We start from the raw sequence: 20,410 nt of genomic DNA on the forward strand, positions 1-20,410 counted from the left end.
CCCCCCCATTCCATGTATATATGCTGTTTCTCCCTCCGCCCCCCCCCCAAAGGCGCCTAAAAATGCCTGGAAGCTTGTCAGAATATTTATCCCGATTTTTAGGGGTTTTGCATGCGTACCCCCTAGAATTTACCCCCTAAAATGTCATGTTATGCAAAGAGGCATCTCCTCACATCTACTGATCATTCTAACCAATTTCCATCATCAGATTACCTGTCAAAAGCCACCAAGGGGTAAAAACACCCTTAACAACACCCTCGTAAAAGTGGGGGCTTGGGGCATTTTGGACACAGTCAGCATGGATTGTGGTGTGTAATGCTGTAGTAAGGCATGTCCCACATTTTTGTGGCACTACTGGCACCCCAACACGTTTTTTTTTTTTTTTTTTTTTGGGTGGGTGGAACATACAGACAGATGCAGGCATTGCTTCTAAGGGGTTTCAGTAGAAGCACAAGTGCAAACGTGAAAGCAAGTTGAAAGGGGTGGTTTCTTCTTTCGTACAGTAATGGGGTTTTGGGAGGATGGAGAGGAGGCTCACATCACCTTTTGACCCAAGTTTCGAAATTCTCCCTCCATTTCAAAAAGTCATTTCAAGGGGGTGAAGTTTGGGGTCCTTTTTGGGTCCCCCCCAAAATCAGGGTTGTGGTGCTAGTTGCACCACAAAAATGTGGTGTATGCCTTACTACAGCATTACATACCACAAATGAATTTGGAAATAGATACTTTAATTTTTCACAGGAGTGTACATTACAGACCAAAAGTTTGAAACGTTTGGACACACCTTCTCATTTAAAGATTTTTCTGTATTTTCATGACGATGAAAATTGTACATTCACACTGAAGGCATCAAAACTATGAATTAACACGTGGAATTATATACTTAACAAAAAAAAGTGTGAAACAACTGAAAATATGTCTTATATTCTAGGTTATTCAAAGTAGCCACCTTTTGCTTTGATTACTGCTTTGCACACTCTTGGCATTCTCTTGATGAGCTTCAAGAGGCAGTCACCGGAAATGGTCTTCCAACAATCTTGAAGGAGTTCCCAGAGATGCTTAGCACTTTTTGACCCTTTTGCCTTCACTCTGTGGTCGAGCTCACCCCAAACCATCTCGATTGGGTTCAGGTCTGGTGACTGTGGAGGCCAGGTCATCTAGCGTAGCACCCCATCACTCTCACCCTTGGTCAAACAGCCCTTACACAGCCTGGAGGTGTGTTTGGGGTCATTGTCCTGTTGAACAATAAATGGATGGTCCAGCTATATGCAAACCGGATGGAATAGCATGCTGCAGCAAGATGCTGTGGTAGCCATGCTGGTTCAGTATGCCTTCAATTTTGAATAAATCCCCAACAGTGTCACCAGCAAAGCACCCCCACACCATCACACCTCCTCCTCCATGCTTCACGGTGGGAACCAGGCATGTAGAGTCCATCCGTTCACCTTTTCTGCGTCGCACAAAGACACGGTGGTTGGAACCAAAGATCTCAAATTTGGACTCATCAGACCAAATCACAGATTTCCACTGGTCTAATGTCCATTCCTTGCGTTCTTTAGCCCAAACAAGTCTCTTCTGCTTGTTGCCTGTCCTTAGCAGTGGTTTCCTAGCAGCTATTTTACCATGAAGGCCTGCTGCACAAAGTCTCCTCTTAACAGTTGTTGTAGAGCTGTGTCTGCTGCTAGAACTGTGTGGCATTGACCTGGTCTCTAATCTGAGCTGCTGTTAACCTGCGATTTCTGAGGCTGGTGACTTGGATAAACTTATCCTCAGAAGCAGAGGTGACTCTTGGTCTTCCTTTCCTGGGGCGGTCCTCATGTGAGCCAGTTTCTTTGTAGAGCTTGATGGTTTTTGCAACTGCACTTGGGGACACTTTCAAAGTTAGCCCAATTTTTCGCACTGACTGACCTTCATTTCTTAAAGTAATAATGGCCACTCGTTTTTCTTTACTTAGAATTTGTATTATGGCAAGAAAAAAGCAGCCAACAGTCTATTCAGTAGGACTATCAGCTGTATATCCACCTGACTTCTGCACAACACAACTGATGGTCCCAACCCCATTTATAAGGCAAGAAATCCCACTTATTAAACCTGACAGGGCACACCTGTGAAGTGAAAACCATTTCCAGTGACTACCTCTTGAAGCTCATCAAGAGAATGCCAAAAGTGTGCAAAGCAGTCAAAGCAAAAGGTGGCTACTTTGAAGAACCTAGAATATAAGACATATTTTCAGTTGTTTCACACTTTTTTGTTAAGTATATAATTCCACATGTGGTAATTCATAGTTTTGATGCCTTCAGTGTGAATGTACAGTTTCCATAGTCATGAAAATACAGAAAAATCTTTAAATGAGAAGGTGTGTCCAAACTTTTGGTCTGTACTGTATATAAACTAAATACACAGCCCAAAAAGGGAGAGCCATGCCCCTGTATATACCAAGTACCAATAACCAAAAGCAAAACCAAAGAAATGAGCTGGTACATGTTGGTAGAAGTGCATTGTGTAGGTGCACATTCATACAGTGGCCATTAACAAAACAACCCTGGATAAAAACAATGATTTTGATCAAAATAGTGTCAACTAAGTTCCCCACGTTATTTACATGTATTATGGCTATTTACTGCAGGGTATTTGCTCATTTTGCTTTTATCCTACAGGTGCATCTCACTAAATTAGAATATCATCAAAAAGTTAGATTTCAGTTGTTCAATACAAAAAGTGAAACTCATTATATAGAGTCATTACAGAGTGATCTATTTCAAGTGTTTATTTCTGTTAATGTTGATGATTATGGCTTACAGCCAATGATAACAAAAGTAATTATCTAAGTAAATCAGAATAATTAACAAAAAACACCTGCAAAGGCTTCCTACGTGTTCAAAAAAGGTCCCTTAGTCTGTATCAGAAGGCTCCACAATCATGGGGAAGACTGCTGACTTGAGATGCCCAGAAGGCAGTCATTGATACTCCACAAGGTCCCAGAGCTCCAAATTTCATTTGGAAATCAAGGTCCCAGAATGTGGAGGAAGAGTGGAGAGGCCACAATCCAAGCTGCTTGAGGTCCAGTGTGAAGTTTCCACAATCAGTGATGGTTTGGGGAGCCATGTCATCTGCTGGTGTAGGTCCACTGTGTTATATCAAGACCAAAGTCAGCGCAGCAGTCTAAGGAAATTTTAGAGCACTTCATGCTTCCCTCTGCCGACAAGCTTTTTGGAGATGGAAATGTCATTCTCCAGCAGGACTTGGCACCTGTCCACACTGCGAAAAGTACCAATACCTGATTTAAAAACCGACAGCATCACTGTGCTTGATTGGCCATCAAACTCGCCTCAACCTTAACCCCATAGAGAATCTATGGGGTATTGTCAAGAGGAAGATGAGAGACACCAGACCCAACAATGCAGACCAGCTGAAGGCAGCTATCAAAGCAACCTGGGCTTCCATAACACCTCAGCAGTGCCACAGGCTGATCGCCTCCATGCTATGACGCATTGATGCAGTAATTGATGCAATAGGAGCCCCGACCAAGTATTCAGTGCATTTACTGAACATACATTTCAGTAGGCCAACGTTTCGGATTTTAAAAACATTTTTCAAGCTGTTATAAAGTATTCTAATTTACTGAGATAATGACTTTTGTGTTTTCATTGGCAGTAAGCCATAATCATCAACATTAACAGAAATAAACACTTGAAATAGATCACTGTTATTAAGGACTCCATATAATATACAAGTTTAATTTTTTGAATTGAAAAACTGAAATAAATTAATTTGTTGATGATATTCTAAATTTAGTGAGATGCACCTGTAGGGGGATGTTGGACCATGGCCACAGTGTGAATGTGTACCTTCACATTGCACTTGTACTAAGTTGTTCTAGCCCATTTCTTTGACGTTGCATTATACACTGCTCAAAAAAATAAAGGGAACACTCAAATAACAAATTCTAGATCTGAATGAATGAATGAAATATTCTCATTGAATACTTTGTTCTGTACAAAGTTGAATGTGCTGACAACAAAATCACACAAAAATCATCAATGGAAATCAAATTTATTAACCAATGGAGGCCTGGATTTGCAGTCACCTCCAAAATTAAAGTGGAAAAACACACTACAGGCTTATCCAACTTTAGTGTAATGTCCTTAAAACAAGTCAAAATGAGGATCAGTATTGTGTGCGGCCTCCACGTGCCTGTATGACCTCCCTACAACGCCTGGGCATGCTCCTGATGAGGTTGCGGATGGTCTCCTGTGGGATCTCCTCCCAGACCTGGACTAAAGCATCCGCCAACTCCTGGACAGTCTGTGGTGCAACGTGACGTTGGTGGATGAAGCGAGACATGATGTCCCAGATATGCTCAATAGGATTCAGGTCTGGGGAACGGGCAGGACAGTCCATAGCTTCAATGCCTTCATCTTGCAGGAACTGCTGACCCTCCAGCCACATGAGGTCTGGCATTGTCCTGCATTAGGAGGAACCCAGGGCCAACCGCATCAGCATATGGTCTCACAAGGGGTCTGAGGATCTCATTTCGGTACCTAATGGCAGTCAGGCTACCTCTGGTGAGCAAATGGAGGGCTGTGCGGCCCTCCAAAGAACTGCCACCCCACACCATTACTAACCCACTGCCAAACCGGTCATGCTGAAGGATGTTGCAGACAGCAGATCGCTCTCCACAGCGTCTCCAGACTCTGTCACATGTGCTCAGTGTGAACCTGCTTTCATCTGTGAAGAGCACAGAGCGCCAGTGGCGACTTTGGCAATCTTGGTGTTCTGTGGCAAATGCCATGCGTCCGGCACAGTGTTGGGCTGTGAGCACAACCCCCATCTGTGGACGTCGGGTCCTCATACCTCCCTCATGGAGTCGGTTTCTAACCGTTTGTGCAGACACATGCACATTTGTGGCCTACTGGAGGTCATTTTGCAGGGTTCTGGCAGTGCTCCTCCTGTTCCTCCTTGCTCAAAGGCGGAGATAGCAGTCCTGCTGCTGGGTTGTTACCCTCCTACAGCCCCCTCCACATCTCCTGGTGTACTGGCCTGTCTCTTGGTAGCGCCTCCAGGCTCTGGACACTACGCCGACAGACACAGCAAACCTTCTTGCCACAGCTCGTATTGATGTGCCATCCTGGATGAGCTGCAATACCTGAGCAACTTCTGTGGGTTGTAGAGTCCATCTCATGCTACCACGAGTGTGAAAGCATAACCAACATTCAAAAGTGACCAAAACATCAGCCAGAAAGCATTGGTACTGAGATGTGGTCTGTGGTCCCCACCTGCAGAACCACTCCTTTATTGAGTGTGTCTTGATAATTGGCAATAATTTCCATCTATTGTCTATTCCATTTGCACAACAGCATGTGAAATTGATTGTCAATCAGTGTTGCTTCCTAAGTGGACAGTTTGATTTCACAGAAGTTTGATTTACTTGGAGTTATATTCTGTTTAAGTGTTCCCTTTATTTTTTTTGAGCAGTGTATACGTTGGGTCCCGATTTGAGGCACGCTCAAAAGCAGATCATCTGCCTCTAACAAAAGCAGCATTTACAGGTTTCGGCTGGGGCACATGACATGCCACAGGCCCATCACCCTCCCCAGCGATTGGGAGGTGCCAAGACAGCTGAGGGTCTGCTGAAAACACCCAAGAATACCATGACTGCTCTTATGAAGACCATGATTTTTACTATATGCTGCAATACTATGGTATGGCAATATGTAGTACAAGTGATCAGATGTGATCGCAGGTTGCAGTCCTCTAAGTGAGGGGAAAAAAAAAAAAATTATTGGATCACCATCTATATTTCCTCCTCCGCAATTAAAAAAAATAAAGCTGCAACAAAAGAAATCTTATCTCTACTTCAGTAAAAGACCGCTCATCCAAAATTAAATTAACCCGATTGGTAAACAGAATGATGAGAAAATACATCGAATTGACAGAATTAGGTTTTATCAGTCACCGCAGCCCCACAAAAAAAATTAATTATATATTTAAGTGAAATGTTGTATTTGTTACAAAACAATTGCGTTTTGTGCAATTTCCAGCACTTAGGAATATTTTACTCTACAATAAGTGAATGGTCAAAAAAAAAAAAAACAGCCCTCACACAGCTATGTGGAAAGAAAAAAAGCTACGGCAATATTTTGATAGATCAGATATCTGGATATGACAATACCAAATTTGGGTTTTTGTGCTTTTTTTAACTGGAAAAGTGGGCAATTTTTTTTCCTTTTTGCCAATGATCATCGTATTGAAGATTTAACCCTTTTCAGTGAAAGTGCATTTTGCAACAAATTCAGCAGATGTTTTCAGCACAGCAAAGTGGAGATTGGATAAAATCTCATCCATTTAGCTGGTAGTGTATGTCACTGCAGATTCTAGGCACGAAAATCACGAATAAAATCCACTGCTAATAACCTTTTGCTAATTTAAAGCAGATCATGATAGAGTTAATTCATTTTTTTCTGTACCTGCATAAGGGCTAATAACTTCCAGTGCTGGAACATTAGATAGTGCAGTTGAAGGTTCACTTGGGTAAATAAAAGGACGATTGCTAAACTAGGATCTAAAAAGGGACAGACCTGGAGCACGGCAGTAAGAAAAAAAATGGAGGTTCGAGTTTTCTAAGCTAGTACATGGTGTAGTGGCCATTTCAGCAAAATGTGGAAAACCACTGTAAAGTAAAACTATTAGACTTCTGTTATTGGTCAATACTGACCCTGATAATACGAGCTGCCTCCAACAAGACGCGGCTTCGCTCCATTCCCGACTTCTGCCTCCATACGTTGAAGGCAGTCTTGGCGCTCTGAATGGCTTCATTCACCTCTTTTTCTCCAGAGCAAGGAAAGGTTGTAATAACTCGTCCTAGAACAGCACAACAAGATCAGCAGTTATAGTCCACAGCGGGTACTCTGATGAGATGTATATTGGTTACAATATAAAATAATAAAGCCCTGGATGTGACGTGCTAGTCACTACTTCCGAAGCACAAAACAAATGTTACTTTATGAAGATGAGGCAAAAACACTTTAAATCACTTTCTTGAAATTGCTGACAGCCATGGAATATGAATATCTCCACAATAAAAGAGAAAGGTGGACAGAGAGCGCACCAATCTAAGTGTAGTATATAGCGGTAATATGAATATTTATAAAGGTTTTTTGCACTCACCTTTATTTGGTCTTTCAATTCAGCTTACCGATCTCTAAGGATCACAAAGAAAGGGATTTTCTCCTTTCAGTTGGTTTGCTGCATACACCTGGTGGCTATTCGATAGCCCTGCTCGGGTTATCATCGGAAAGAGATTTTGACAATAATGTTCATCCAGGCCAAATGCGCTCCCAAGAAGCCAGTGAATACTGTGGCTATATATTCTCCAAACGATCTTTATTCCTCAAGTAAATACAACGCGTTTTGACAAGATTATGTCTTCCTCAGGTATATTCTCAGAAATTTTTAAGATACAACTGCTTCTTAAAGGAAGCAAAAAGCACAGTTTTGTGTGGGGGATGTGTTCCACACAAAGCAGACACACCCATTCCCTTAGACATCAGTAATACTATAAAATCCAATTCATCAATCCACAAAAAGTCTTCAAAGTATAAAATATACTAGTTCATAACACTTATGTTATGTTCAATACTTTGTTAAAAGATATGTAAATGAATATTGTCCAAACCTATAAAAATTAATAGCAGGGCTATCGAATAGCCACCAGGTGTATGCAGCAAACCACCTGAAAGGAGAAAATCCCTTTCTTTGTGATCCTTAGAGATCGGTAAGCTGAATTGAAAGACCAAATAAAGGTGAGTGCAAAAGACCTTTATAAATATTCATATTACCGCTATATACTACACTTAGATAGGTGGACAGAGCGCACCATTCTCTTTTTTGTGGAGATAAGTCACATGCTTAGTGAGAGGAATTCCACCTGTGTGCACTCTAAGAGTCACATGGTTTGTCAGTATATACACACACCTTCTCTGAAAGGCCACACCGCCATCTAATGTGAATGAGCTGGAACAGTTTTCTCTTCAGGAATGGGCAAACATCCCAGTGGCAAGATATGAAAAGCTCAGACTTATCCAAAGTGACTTGCAGCTGTAATTGCTGCAAAAGGAGGCTCTACAAAGTACTGACTTTAGGGGGGGGGGGTAAATAGTTAGGACAAAATAACTAAGCACTTCAGCGTGCATATTTGTCGTTTGCTTCACAATAAAAAGAAAACCAGAAGGTTCACAGTTGTAGGCATCATCCTCTTTACATGAACTGATGTAAACCATCAAAAAAAAAAAAAAGTGAAATTCCAGGTTGTGATGTAGCAAAACACGAAAAATGGCAATTTGGGGGGGGGGGGGGGGGTGTCAATTATTTCACAAGACAATTTATATGCATAACTAGTGCTGGATTCACAGCCACAGAGCTGGATAATGTTGTCTATGCTGCTACTTCTCATGTACTACATGTATCCAACTGAGAAATAAGGGCAGGAATCCATTATAGAAGGGAGTCAGTTACCCACAATGTTAGATTTACGCTAACCATACAGTCCTATAGTGATCTTAGCCCCTATAAAACTCATACCTACAGTATAGATTCCCTTGCTTCAGTTGGACCAAAAATTTTTTATTTGATATACAAACGAGCGTTCCTTGCTGCGTTTTTGTTTTTTTTTTTGTTTTTTTTGCTTTATTCAAGTTGCAGATTTTGGCTGCATAATTTTCTTAGACTTCAGTGCAAAGGTTAGCCAAGAGGTCCTACAGCAAAATCAGCTATTTGCCAGAGATTTCGGGATCAGAATCTACAGCAAGTAGATGAGTGCTCAAGGAATCCCATTTTCGAAGAAGCTTCTGGACAGGTCATTATCTTTCCGTTCTGAAGTGGATTATTTTCTTCTTTTCGGTCATTATTACCTATGCACTTTTTGCAACGACTTTAGGCACTGACCAAACCGAGAAAAAGAACCAAAAAAATGGTTAAGAGATAAATGAATATTGACCTTCAAATATTTGAACCACCGGCTTGGTGCAAAACGGCAGTCGTCCTGAAGGACTTCCACTTCCCTGGCTCCATGTTTTAAATTGTGTGCAAAGGATCTACATACTAAATTGCTTGCGGGAATGCCGCCATTTACCTACCCACAGGATATTCTATCTTCAGGCTGGGCACCTGCGGATTAGCGATCCCTAGCCATCTGTGACTGACGCTCACTGGACTGTTTAAAGGGTATGCGATCTGAATAAGTGCCGGTTTTAAACTTTCTACTCACTTGTACTTGGTGTTCCAAAGATGTTCCCTTATTCTACTTTTTTAATTTTCTAATTGTCAAACAGACATATTTTTGATTATTGAATGCTAAATGTGCAATCAAAAATATGTCGGTTAGACAATTAGAAAATTAAAAAATAGAATAAGGGAACATCTGTATGATCTTATATAACCCACTAATCGTAACATATGTAAAACATCTCAAAATATTTTACTAACGCACATAACAGGCAAACTATACATTGCATAGTTTATGCGATTGAATATATTTCCAAACACATAAGTGGCGGAAATAGAGAAACTACCACATGATCGATCCTGAAGCCATCTGGATCTATTTCCTCAATACTCGGGTTCCCGCAGGTTTAAGTTTGAAAAGAGAAATCATGCTCCACTATTAAATTATATTTACTTTACAGAGGTTAGTGACACAGGTTTCCTTTTCTAAACTCTACAATATAATGTTATTTTATTTTTGTATCTGGTTAAGTAAAATTATGCAAATGATTTTTTTGCAACCCCTTAAATTTTCCTTTCCAGTTTCTCTTCCTATCAGACAGAGTTTAAGAACATGTCAGGTGTTTGAAACGTGTTCAGTTCTCTTCCTTTTGCACGTTCCTTACGTCAACTATATTCTACGACTGCCTTATGTTTTAATACAGGGTGGGCCATTTATATGGATACACCTAAATTAAATGGGAATGGTTGGTGATATCAATTAGTATAAGAGAGGGGGAAAACTTTTCCAGATGGGTGGTGACCATGGCAGCCATTTTGAAGTTGGCCATTTTGGATCCAACTTTATTTTTTTCAGTGGGAAGAGGGTCATGTGACACATCAAACATATTGAGAATTTCATAAGAAAAACAATGGTGTGCTTGGTTTTAATGTAACTTTATTCTTTCATGAGTTTTTTTACAAGTTTATGACCACTTATAAAATGTGTTCAAAGTGCTGTCCATTGTGTTGGATTGTCAATGCAACCCTCTTCTCCCACTCTTGGCACACTGATAGCAACACCGCAGAAGAAATGTTAGCACAGGCTTCCAGTATCCGTGGTTTCAGATGCTGCACATCTCGTATCTTGATGGTATGGTGTGGTATATGGGGTACAAAGATAGTGGGGCCATTCTTCATCAATGGAAACCTCAATGCCACATGATGATGTGTTGCCCTCTTTATGCACTGAAGATGGCACGCTCCCGGAGTTTTTCCCAACAAGATGGTGCCCCACCACATTATGGGTGTCAGGTCCCAGCATTCCTACATGAACAGTTTCCTGGAAAGTGGATTGGTCGTCGTGGGCCAGTTGAATGGAGAGACACATACACACACCACAGGGGGGGTGGGGAGGGTGACGAGACAGCTCAAAAGGGACAGCACATGAGGGGAGAACATAGCACAGGATGGAGAGAGACAGCAGACAAGGGGGATAGCACATGGGGTGGACAGATCAAAGAAGAGAGCACAGACGCGAGAAGTCAGCACATGGGGGAAAGAGTGGATAGGTGGGTGAGCACATGGGGGGGGGGGGGGGGGGGGGGATCTCAACGCATCAAAGCCTGCCCCCCCATCGTGACATTACCGCCCTCCCAATGCGATCGCATCGGGCCTCCATCTAGTGAGATAAATAACTACCTATGTACTGACAAAGACAGATCAATCCCACCATAATAGAATCTTCTACAGAGCGGCTCTATACAGTTTTACAAAGAGCACTCCCCCCACTATGATGTAGACTTGCCACAATACGTCCCAGAAAACCCTTTATTAAATCTGAGCAACATTTTATCTTGCCGCTTCCTTACATAAAATCTAATGGAACATAGTATCTGTAGAAATGCTCATCTCTGAATATTGTGGTGCAAGACATCTACAAACAACACCCCTGGGTTCCTGCCAGGTTGCACAATCTCATGTGTTTATATAACCTCTTACAGGAATCTCTGGCTCAGTACACAAAGTTTAATGTGTTTTTACTTGGGGGAAACTTACACAGACCACAAAGAGAAAAACATACTAAAACAGAAAACTGAAAAACTCTGAAGATAACAAATATATATTTTCAATACAGAATCCTTAACGGAAAGTCTGTCAAAATCAATCCCCTTCCCCATAACCACATATATGGGCGCATGCAGGTCTTTGAAATGTATATCCTGTCAATCAACCTGAAGAGGCTAGTACTGGCAGTGACAACCTCGGGAAGCAGAGGCTCAAAGTGCACTGTTAGGCTGCGTTCACACATAGCGTATTTCCCTGCGTTTTTTTTACGCTGCGTATTTTCCTGCGTTTTTTTTACGCAGGTAAAAAAAAGCACCTCCATTCACACACTGCGTAAAAAAGCAGTGTGAAAATGAAGGGTGACATGTGTACTGTCTGTGTCTATGTGTCCTGTGTGTCTATGTGTCGTGTGTGTCCCTAGCAGTGTATGTACAGACTATGGATACTCACCTACCCGATGCATGAGAGACGCGTCTGCTCCGTCCCGCGCTTGCAGCATCTGCCGTGAAGCGATCAGCTGACTGTCAGCTGACCGGCTTGTAATCAGCTGACCGGAAGCCGGTTACAAGCCGGTTAGCTAACAGCTGATCGGCTCACCGGCAGATGCTGGAAGCGCGGGATTGGAGCGGACCGGACGCCTCTCCTCTGACATCGGGTAGGTGAGTATCCATCCTGCGCCTCCGTAAAAAAGCGATGGAATTACGCAGTGTGTGAACACCGCTGCGTAATTCCATCGCTTATAATGGCCACAATAGGAGAAAGCGCAGGACGCAGCTGCGTAAAGAATTGACATGCCAATTCTTTACGCAGCTGTGCTTTCCCGCTGCGTAAAATTACACAGTGTCTGAACGGCAAAGTGAATTTCCCATTCGCTTTGCTGGCAGACACAAAGCACATTGTGTATTTTCAAAAAGCGCGCGCAAAAAAGCGTGCGAAAATACGCAGTGTGTGAACGCAGCCTTACACCTAGAGCACTAGAGCTTCATTCCCACCTTGAGCTCTTGAGGTCATAGAATTTCTGCACCTATTTAAATGAGGTTACTTGAAGGTTTTCATTGCTTTTGTGTGCGTTTCTTTAATATGCGGTTTATCGCTGGGGTTTTTTGTCTGTTGTGTGTCATGCTTTAACTAAAGCTGCTTTGTTTTTTATACTTCCTGGTTTTGTTACTTTATTGATGCAGTCATGTGTGGGTTAGGGGCGTTTTTTTATGCGTGTCCACCACAAAAACATATGTGGAAAATCCACAGCTGAGAACCAAAAAAAATAAATAAATTAGATGCAAGTTTATGGGGAAATGCAGTGCAGAAAACTCAGTATTCGCAAGAGAAATTGGCATGTTGTGAAATTGAAACAGTTTACACAGCGTTAATTAGAAGCACAATGAGCAGGAGATTTCTATAAATCCCATCCATTTTGCTGGAAGTGGAAGACACCACAAAAATGCACCAAAAGCTCAGCGTGGGAACATAGCCTTAAAGAAGTTGTCCACTACTTTATCCCCCCGGTGCCCCTAAGACTTCTTGTAAATACCTTCTGTTGCTGATAATGCCCGTTTGTGGCGCTATCGGTGGGCGCTCACAGGCATCACGTGACCCCACGCTGACATCACGACAAGTGAAACGTGACTCAGCGCTGGGGACCCCGCAGTGGCTGCTGGTTTGTGGACGGGGTTACCCCGTGCGTCACACCCAGCATCCACCACACGCTTTCCCAAGGAATGGGGAGAGGCAGAGCGTGCGGTGGATGCTGGGTGTGACGTGCGGGGTAACCCCACCCACAGCCTGGCATCCACCGTGGAACCAGGAACATCATGACCCCCGGCTGCTGCCAGCACTTGTCGTGACGTCAGTGGATGTCAGAGCCGGCTGCAGCCGGGGGTCACGTGATGCCTGTGAGCGGCCAGTGATAGCGCCATTCACAGGCATTATCTGCAACAGAAGGTATTTACAAGAAGTCTTAGGGGCCCCAGGGGGATATAGAGTAGTGGACAACCCCTTTAATGTTTCATCTGCATGTGAATGAAAACTATATGCTGAGGTATACAGCAACAGAAAATATATAAAAGGTGTCAATGGATTTACACTTCAAAGACTTGCATGCCCATATATACACTTCAGGGTGGATGGGAGGGGGAGAGTGATCATCCTGACATTATTCCCTTTAATGAAAATTATCCGCTTTGAGTGCCACATGCACATCTGCCTTTATCTCAATGAGAAGCCTTGTGCTCTTGAAAGGAAAGAGTTAAAACAAGATTCCAGTTACAGAGCCCTCAGTCTAATGTTCAACTGAGATAATCTCCAAAGCAGAGTTTAGAGGAACAGTGCCAGAGCCCACAGCTAGAAACATTGGGTAGGGCACTATTCACATCTGTGATTAGATCTACATTGCTTTTAGACTGCAAAAATAAAATAGCGCAATATGCAAAACAGAGGTGAGAAAGCTGACATGACACTAAGGGGAACAGAGCAAACATTTTAAAACTGCTCAGGTCGGTGTAAAAGTTCTGTAACCCAAAACACATTGAGCGCAGGCCAAATATTCCATAATTTGCTGCGAGCCTGACTGAATTCTGACGGATTTTATTCGTAAACATCCCATTGTCTCCCTGAAAGGTTTGAAAACTGACACATTTAGCACAAGTTGTGGTGTCCCTAACAAATCGGTGTACATGGTATAGGTAAATGACCACTGCTCACCTGTGGAGGGCTCATAGGCTTCCTCCTGCCCTACAGAGTCCACCGGCTGCACCCTGCCGCCTGCTCGATAGTTCAGGGGCTGGGAGTTTTGGAAGGTCCCCGTGCTGACAGTGCGGCTCATGGTCACTTGTAGTTTTGGGATCAGAAAGCGAACAACAGGAGAAGCGCCAATAAGTTTCATTCAGTAGCCTAAAGAATAAACAATACACAACAAGATAGAGAGTAAGTGTCCAAAAAATAATAACTGTAATACAAATAATATCAGGTGAACATGCAGTGACTTACCAGGAAAGGGTGCAGGGGCTGTAAGGATTTATAGCTGGCAATGGGTCTGGGGGAACACAGCCCTTTGCCACATGACAGGTTAAACTTATCATAGATCTCTAGTGTTTGCTTGCATGCGTTAACTACTCGTGATTTAACTTGTGAGATATTCCCCCAATGGCAGAACACTGTGGAATTTGTATTTTAAAGATTATAGGGAAAAGGAATAAGAATGGGAAAGGATGTGAATAAAAATTAACTTTTATTAATTTATAAATATTAAAATAGCAGCAATTTTACATGAATCCAATTAGGGATTTATATTAATTCACAGTTTATAGAATATTATGTATTAGCAAATGTGACCCACTAAAGTCCTGATAGAAAACTAGATAAGAAAGATGTTCTAGATTATGGATCCCTAACCAATGTCCCTTTTAAGTTAATGGTTGGGTTTTATATATCCATATAGTAAGATCTCAGATTAATGTCATACACAATTGGGAAAACACATGAATAATGTCTAAGATTGTACTGCACTGGGTCAGAAATGCACTTATGACCCAAATTATTCAGTGTGGTATGCTATAGGATGTTTAATACATAGTTGTACACCATATGCAGCCATATTACCATGCAAAATTTGGAGAGGGCAATTGATGTCAGTTACACATCTAACAGACATAGATCTCTATGGAGATAATCTGCTGTCGTGCTTAACAATGGTGCGACACTGCTAATAATTTAGTCAGGCACAACGCCAATAACATGCACATCAAATCCACATGTATCAGTAGCAGAGTGTGTCAGGCAGCCCTGTGCTCAGCCTTCGACACCTCCTTACACCACCCACACATGCATGCGTGTGGCCAGCAGGAGAGACCGTGCACTGATGTATCAGGTACACTCACGGCCTCTCTCACTTAGAAAAAGACAGTATCCCTGGTGAAACGCGCGTCAGGGATGTCTGTCCTGATAATGTACTACATAACAAATTACTTACAAGACCAGAGTACCACATATTACACATTGCCATATGCCATAGAATCTGCGATGCAGTGATTGACACGGAGCTTGAGGCTGGCACTAGCGAAAGCCGTGTCTCTCACTTTTCAAGAGAGACTGAGTGCAGCTGATACATCAGTGCCCGGTCTCTCCTGCAGGCCGTAATAAATTATTAGCAGTGTCGCACCATTGTTAAGCACGACAGCAGATTATCTCCATAGAGACCTATGACTGTTAGACGTATAACTGACATCAATTGCCCTCTCTAAATTTTGCATGATAATATGGCCGTATATGGTGTATAACTATGTATTAAACATCCTATAGCATACCTCACTGAATAATTTGGGTCATAAGTGCATTTCTGACCCAGTGCAGTACAATCTTAGACATCATTCATGTGTTTTCACAATTATGCGTATGGCATTAATCTGAGATCTTACTATATGGATATATAAAATTCAACCATTAATTTAAAAAAGGGACATTGGTTAGGGGTCCATAATCTATAACATCTTTCTTATCTTGTTTTCTATCAGGACTTTAGTGGGTCACAGTTGCTAATAATACATAATATTCTATCAACTGTGACTCAAATACATCCCTAATTGGACGCATGGAAATTTGCTATTTTAATATTTATAAATTAATAACCGTTAATTTTTATTCACATCCTTTCCCTTTCTTATTCCTTTTCCCAATAATCTGATTATCTTCCGGTGGTGTCCACCTATGTGAATACTGTCTGATGAGATTGGATGATATAATTACCACATTGTATTTTAAAACCTGGAGGACGGACAGGCTAACCCCAACCATCGGTGACTGACATGGTGTACTGCTATACAATGCCACCAGTCAGTGGTGGAGGATTCAGAAGCAAGATTGTGTGCTTTTGGTTATCCAGATGGTTTAGACTAACCATCATTTACTACATTTTTGTGCCGTTGAAGAGTTAACAAGCAACGTTTTAGAGGGCCATGCAACTCTTTGCTCTAAAAGCATCTCTAATCAAAGCATTTTGAAGAAATTGGCAAAGAGAAATACTAAAAAAACAAAGAAAATTCACTTTATATTTCACAAAAGCAAATGATAAATCGTCCGCTATATTCCCAACTACGACACAAGGAACAGCCGGTCGGTGGGGCGGCCGGTTGACGCATCCCTGCCAATCAGATATAGATGACCTACTATAAGAATAGACCATTAAAATAAAAGTCTTGACCAAAAACTACAAACGGAGTGTGAACAGGGCCTTAAAGAGGGATTGCCAAGTTCCTGGTGCAGACTGCAGTTACTTATGCTCAAAGAGCAACAAAACCCAAACAGAGGAAAAGAAGAAAACCGTACACAGTCCAGAACAGTGGGCTCATCCCCATCATACAGTGGGCTCATCCCCATCATACAGTGGGCTCATCCCCATCATACAGTGGGCTCATCCCCATCATACAGTGGGCTCATCCCCATCATACAGTGGGCTCATCCCCATCATACAGTGGGCTCATCCCCATCATACAGTGGGCTCATCCCCATCATACAGTGGGCTCATCCCCATCATACAGTGGGCTCATCCCCATCATACAGTGGGCTCATCCCCATCATACAGTGGGCTCATCTGTTACAAATAATCGCCTTCTCTGACTGAGAAACTTGCAGCCTGCTTTCTGTCTCTGTGGACAGGTGGGTGTACACCAGATATCAGCCTGATGGAAGGCAGACCCCTCACTATGGAGGACATGTCAGAAATAGTCCACATAGCACACAGACCACCACAGCCTCATTAATGACTTTCTCCAGGTCTCTCAAGGAGGGTTACAGATACTTTACCATACACTGAAGTCACAGCTAGGATGTATCTATTATATCACTCACCGAGAAACTACAACCAGATCACACAGCCACAAAGGTGGTGATCTGACAGAGGCTCCTACAGCACTGTACACACAGCAGAGGACGAGATGAAGGCAGTATCTTCCAGCACACATGCATGCAAGTGTCAGGCAGCACAGCACAAGGCTGCAGGACACAATATGGGGAATTCTGGCAGCAGCGCAGGTGTGGAGCAGACTCTGGACGGTCTGTTTTCTCTCCGGCTGCACCCCCTGCTCTGTAAGGGGTCCCAGTGTCCGGGCTGTGGGGCTGCACTTCTACCTTACAGCGAACAAGGGCCGGTTTAAGACATAGTCAGGCCCTGGGCAAAAGTTTAAAGTGGGGGCCTAAATGCTCACATATTGCGCCATCACACTCAAACATTTCAGTTGTATTTACATGTACGGAGTTGAGGTCGTTAAATGAGTGATCGACAATACTTAAGACGTTCGATGCTTGTTTTCCGGCCTCTTTACACGGGCTGAGGAAGAATGATGGGGACAGAACAATCATTAGTAGATTAATCTGTCCACATACAGTATAACGCGGCCCCCTCCCCATGGTCCTCCGCACAGTATAACGCGGCCCTCCTCCCCATGGGCCTCCGCACAGTATAACGCGGCCCTCCTCCCCATGGGCCTCCGCACAGTATAACGCGGCCCTCCTCCCCATGGGCCTCCGCACAGTATAACGCGGCCCTCCTCCCCATGGGCCTCCGCACAGTATAACGCGGCCCTCCTCCCCATGGGCCTCCGCACAGTATAACGCGGCCCTCCTCCCCATGGGCCTCCGCACAGTATAACGCGGCCCTCCTCCCCATGGGCCTCCGCACAGTATAACGCGGCCCTCCTCCCCATGGGCCTCCGCACAGTATAACGCGGCCCTCCTCCCCATGGGCCTCCGCACAGTATAACGCGGCCCTCCTCCCCATGGGCCTCCGCACAGTATAACGCGGCCCTCCTCCCCATGGGCCTCCGCACAGTATAACGCGGCCCCCTCCCCATGGGCCTCCGCACAGTATAACGCGGCCCTCCTCCCCATGGGCCTCCGCACAGTATAACGCGGCCCTCCTCCCCATGGGCCTCCGCACAGTATAACGCGGCCCTCCTCCCCATGGGCCTCCGCACAGTATAACGCGGCCCTCCTCCCCATGGGCCTCCGCACAGTATAACGCGGCCCTCCTCCCCATGGGCCTCCGCACAGTATAACGCGGCCCTCCTCCCCATGGGCCTCCGCACAGTATAACGCGGCCCTCCTCCCCATGGGCCTCCGCACAGTATAACGCGGCCCTCCTCCCCATGGGCCTCCGCACAGTATAACGCGGCCCTCCTCCCCATGGGCCTCCGCACAGTATAACGCGGCCCTCCTCCCCATGGGCCTCCGCACAGTATAACGCGGCCCTCCTCCCCATGGGCCTCCGCACAGTATAATGCAGCCCCAGCGCAGACATTTTTCTGCTGTGGTCAGCACCGCTGAGTAGATCAGCTCAGGATGTGCAGTGATGCCTCCCTGATCCCGGTACATTGAGAGCTGACAAGGACATGCGAGGTGAACACTTACGTTACGGTCCGCTGAATACTCGGTCCTGCACCCGGAGCTCCTCTTACGGTGCTCGCTGCGCCCGACCCGCGCCTCCTACACTCAGGGCTATAGGAAGGGAGGTGGCCCCGGGGGGCGGCTCTGGAGGCGGCCGTGGGGCGGTCCCGGTAGGCCACGCCCTATATCCAGGTGCTGGTGAGTGCGGCCATGCTGGTCTCAGGAGGCCGCTGTTATAAGCTGCTGCCCGTAGTAGACGCTGCACGGCTCTGCCCTCCCCGGTAATGAGCGCTCTGCCCCTCCCCGGTAATGAGCGCTCTGCCCCTCCCCGGTAATGAGCGCTCTGCCCCTCCCCGGTAATGAGCTCTCTGCCCCTCCCCGGTGATGAGCGCTCTGCCCCTCCCCGGTGATGAGCGCTCTGCCCCTCCCCGGTAATGAGCGCTCTGCCCCTCCCCGGTAATGAGCGCTCTGCCCTCCCCAGTAATGAGCGCTCTGCCCCTCCCCGGTGATGGGCGCTCTGCCCCTCCCCGGTAATGAGTGCTCTGCCCCTCCCCGGTAATGAGTGCTCTGCCCCTCCCCGGTAATGAGTGCTCTGCCCCTCCCCGGTAATGAGTGCTCTGCCCTCCCCAGTGATGGGCGCTCTGCCCTCCCCGGTAATGAGCGCTCTGCCCCTCCCCGGTAATGAGCGCTCTGCCCCTCCCCGGTAATGAGCGCTCTGCCCTCCCCGGTGATGGGCGCTCTGCCCCTCCCCGGTAATGAGCGCTCTGCCCTCCCCGGTGATGGGCGCTCTGCCCCTCCCCGGTAATGAGCGCTCTGCCCCTCCCCGGTAATGAGCGCTCTGCCCCTCCCCGGTAATGAGCGCTCTGCCCCTCCCCGGTAATGAGCGCTCTGCCCTCCCCGGTGATGGGCGCTCTGCCCCTCCCCGGTAATGAGCGCTCTGCCCTCCCCGGTAATGAGCGCTCTGCCCCTCCCCGGTAATGAGCGCTCTGCCCCTCCCCGGTAATGAGCGCTCTGCCCCTCCCCGGTGATGAGCGCTCTGCCCCTCCCCGGTGATGGGAGCTCTGCCCCTCCCCGGTAATGAGCGCTCTGCCCTCCCCGGTAATGAGCGCTCTGCCCCTCCCCGGTAATGAGCGCTCTGCCCCTCCCCGGTAATGAGCGCTCTGCCCCTCCCCGGTGATGAGCGCTCTGCCCCTCCCCGGTAATGAGCGCTCTGCCCTCCCCGGTAATGAGCGCTCTGCCCCTCCCCGGTAATGAGCGCTCTGCCCCTCCCCGGTAATGAGCGCTCTGCCCCTCCCCGGTAATGAGCGCTCTGCCCTCCCCGGTGATGGGCGCTCTGCCCCTCCCCGGTAATGAGCGCTCTGCCCCTCCTCGGTAATGAGCGCTCTGCCCCTCCCCGGTGATGGGCGCTCTGCCCCTCCCCGGTAATGAGCGCTCTGCCTCTCCCCGGTAATGAGCGCTCTGCCCCTCCCCGGTAATGAGTGCTCTGCCCTCCCCAGTGATGGGCGCTCTGCCCTCCCCGGTAATGAGCGCTCTGCCCCTCCCCGGTGATGGACGCTCTGCCCCTCCCCGGTAATGAGCGCTCTGCCCTCCCCGGTGATGGGCGCTCTGCCCCTCCCCGGTAATGAGCGCTCTGCCCTCCCCGGTAATGAGCGCTCTGCCCCTCCCCGGTAATGAGCGCTCTGCCCTCCCCGGTGATGGGCGCTCTGCCCTCCCCGGTAATGAGCGCTCTGCCCCTCCCCGGTAATGGGCGCTCTGCCCCTCCCCGGTGATG

At 45.9% G+C, this 20,410-nt stretch overlaps 1 protein-coding gene across 1 annotated transcript in view; it reads right to left on the reverse strand.

The window, feature by feature from the left end:
- ALDH9A1 (aldehyde dehydrogenase 9 family member A1) overlaps positions 1–18,916 on the reverse strand; it is a 38,075-nt gene extending 19,159 nt beyond the window's left edge. The window contains exons 1-3 of the mRNA XM_073644078.1: positions 18,664–18,916; positions 13,966–14,154; positions 6,713–6,858 (exon numbers count right to left, since the gene is read on the reverse strand). Of these exons, the coding sequence (XP_073500179.1) occupies positions 6,713–6,858; positions 13,966–14,146 (327 nt within the window). The 5' untranslated portion in view covers positions 14,147–14,154; positions 18,664–18,916. The remainder of the gene's footprint in view (positions 1–6,712; positions 6,859–13,965; positions 14,155–18,663) is intronic.
- Positions 18,917–20,410: the final 1,494 nt, after the last annotated feature.

This window comes from Phyllobates terribilis, unplaced genomic scaffold (genome assembly GCF_046119375.1).
Source record: "Phyllobates terribilis strain yellow unplaced genomic scaffold, ASM4611937v1 Scaffold_8__6_contigs__length_399053987, whole genome shotgun sequence".
Lineage (NCBI taxonomy): Eukaryota > Metazoa > Chordata > Amphibia > Anura > Dendrobatidae > Phyllobates > Phyllobates terribilis.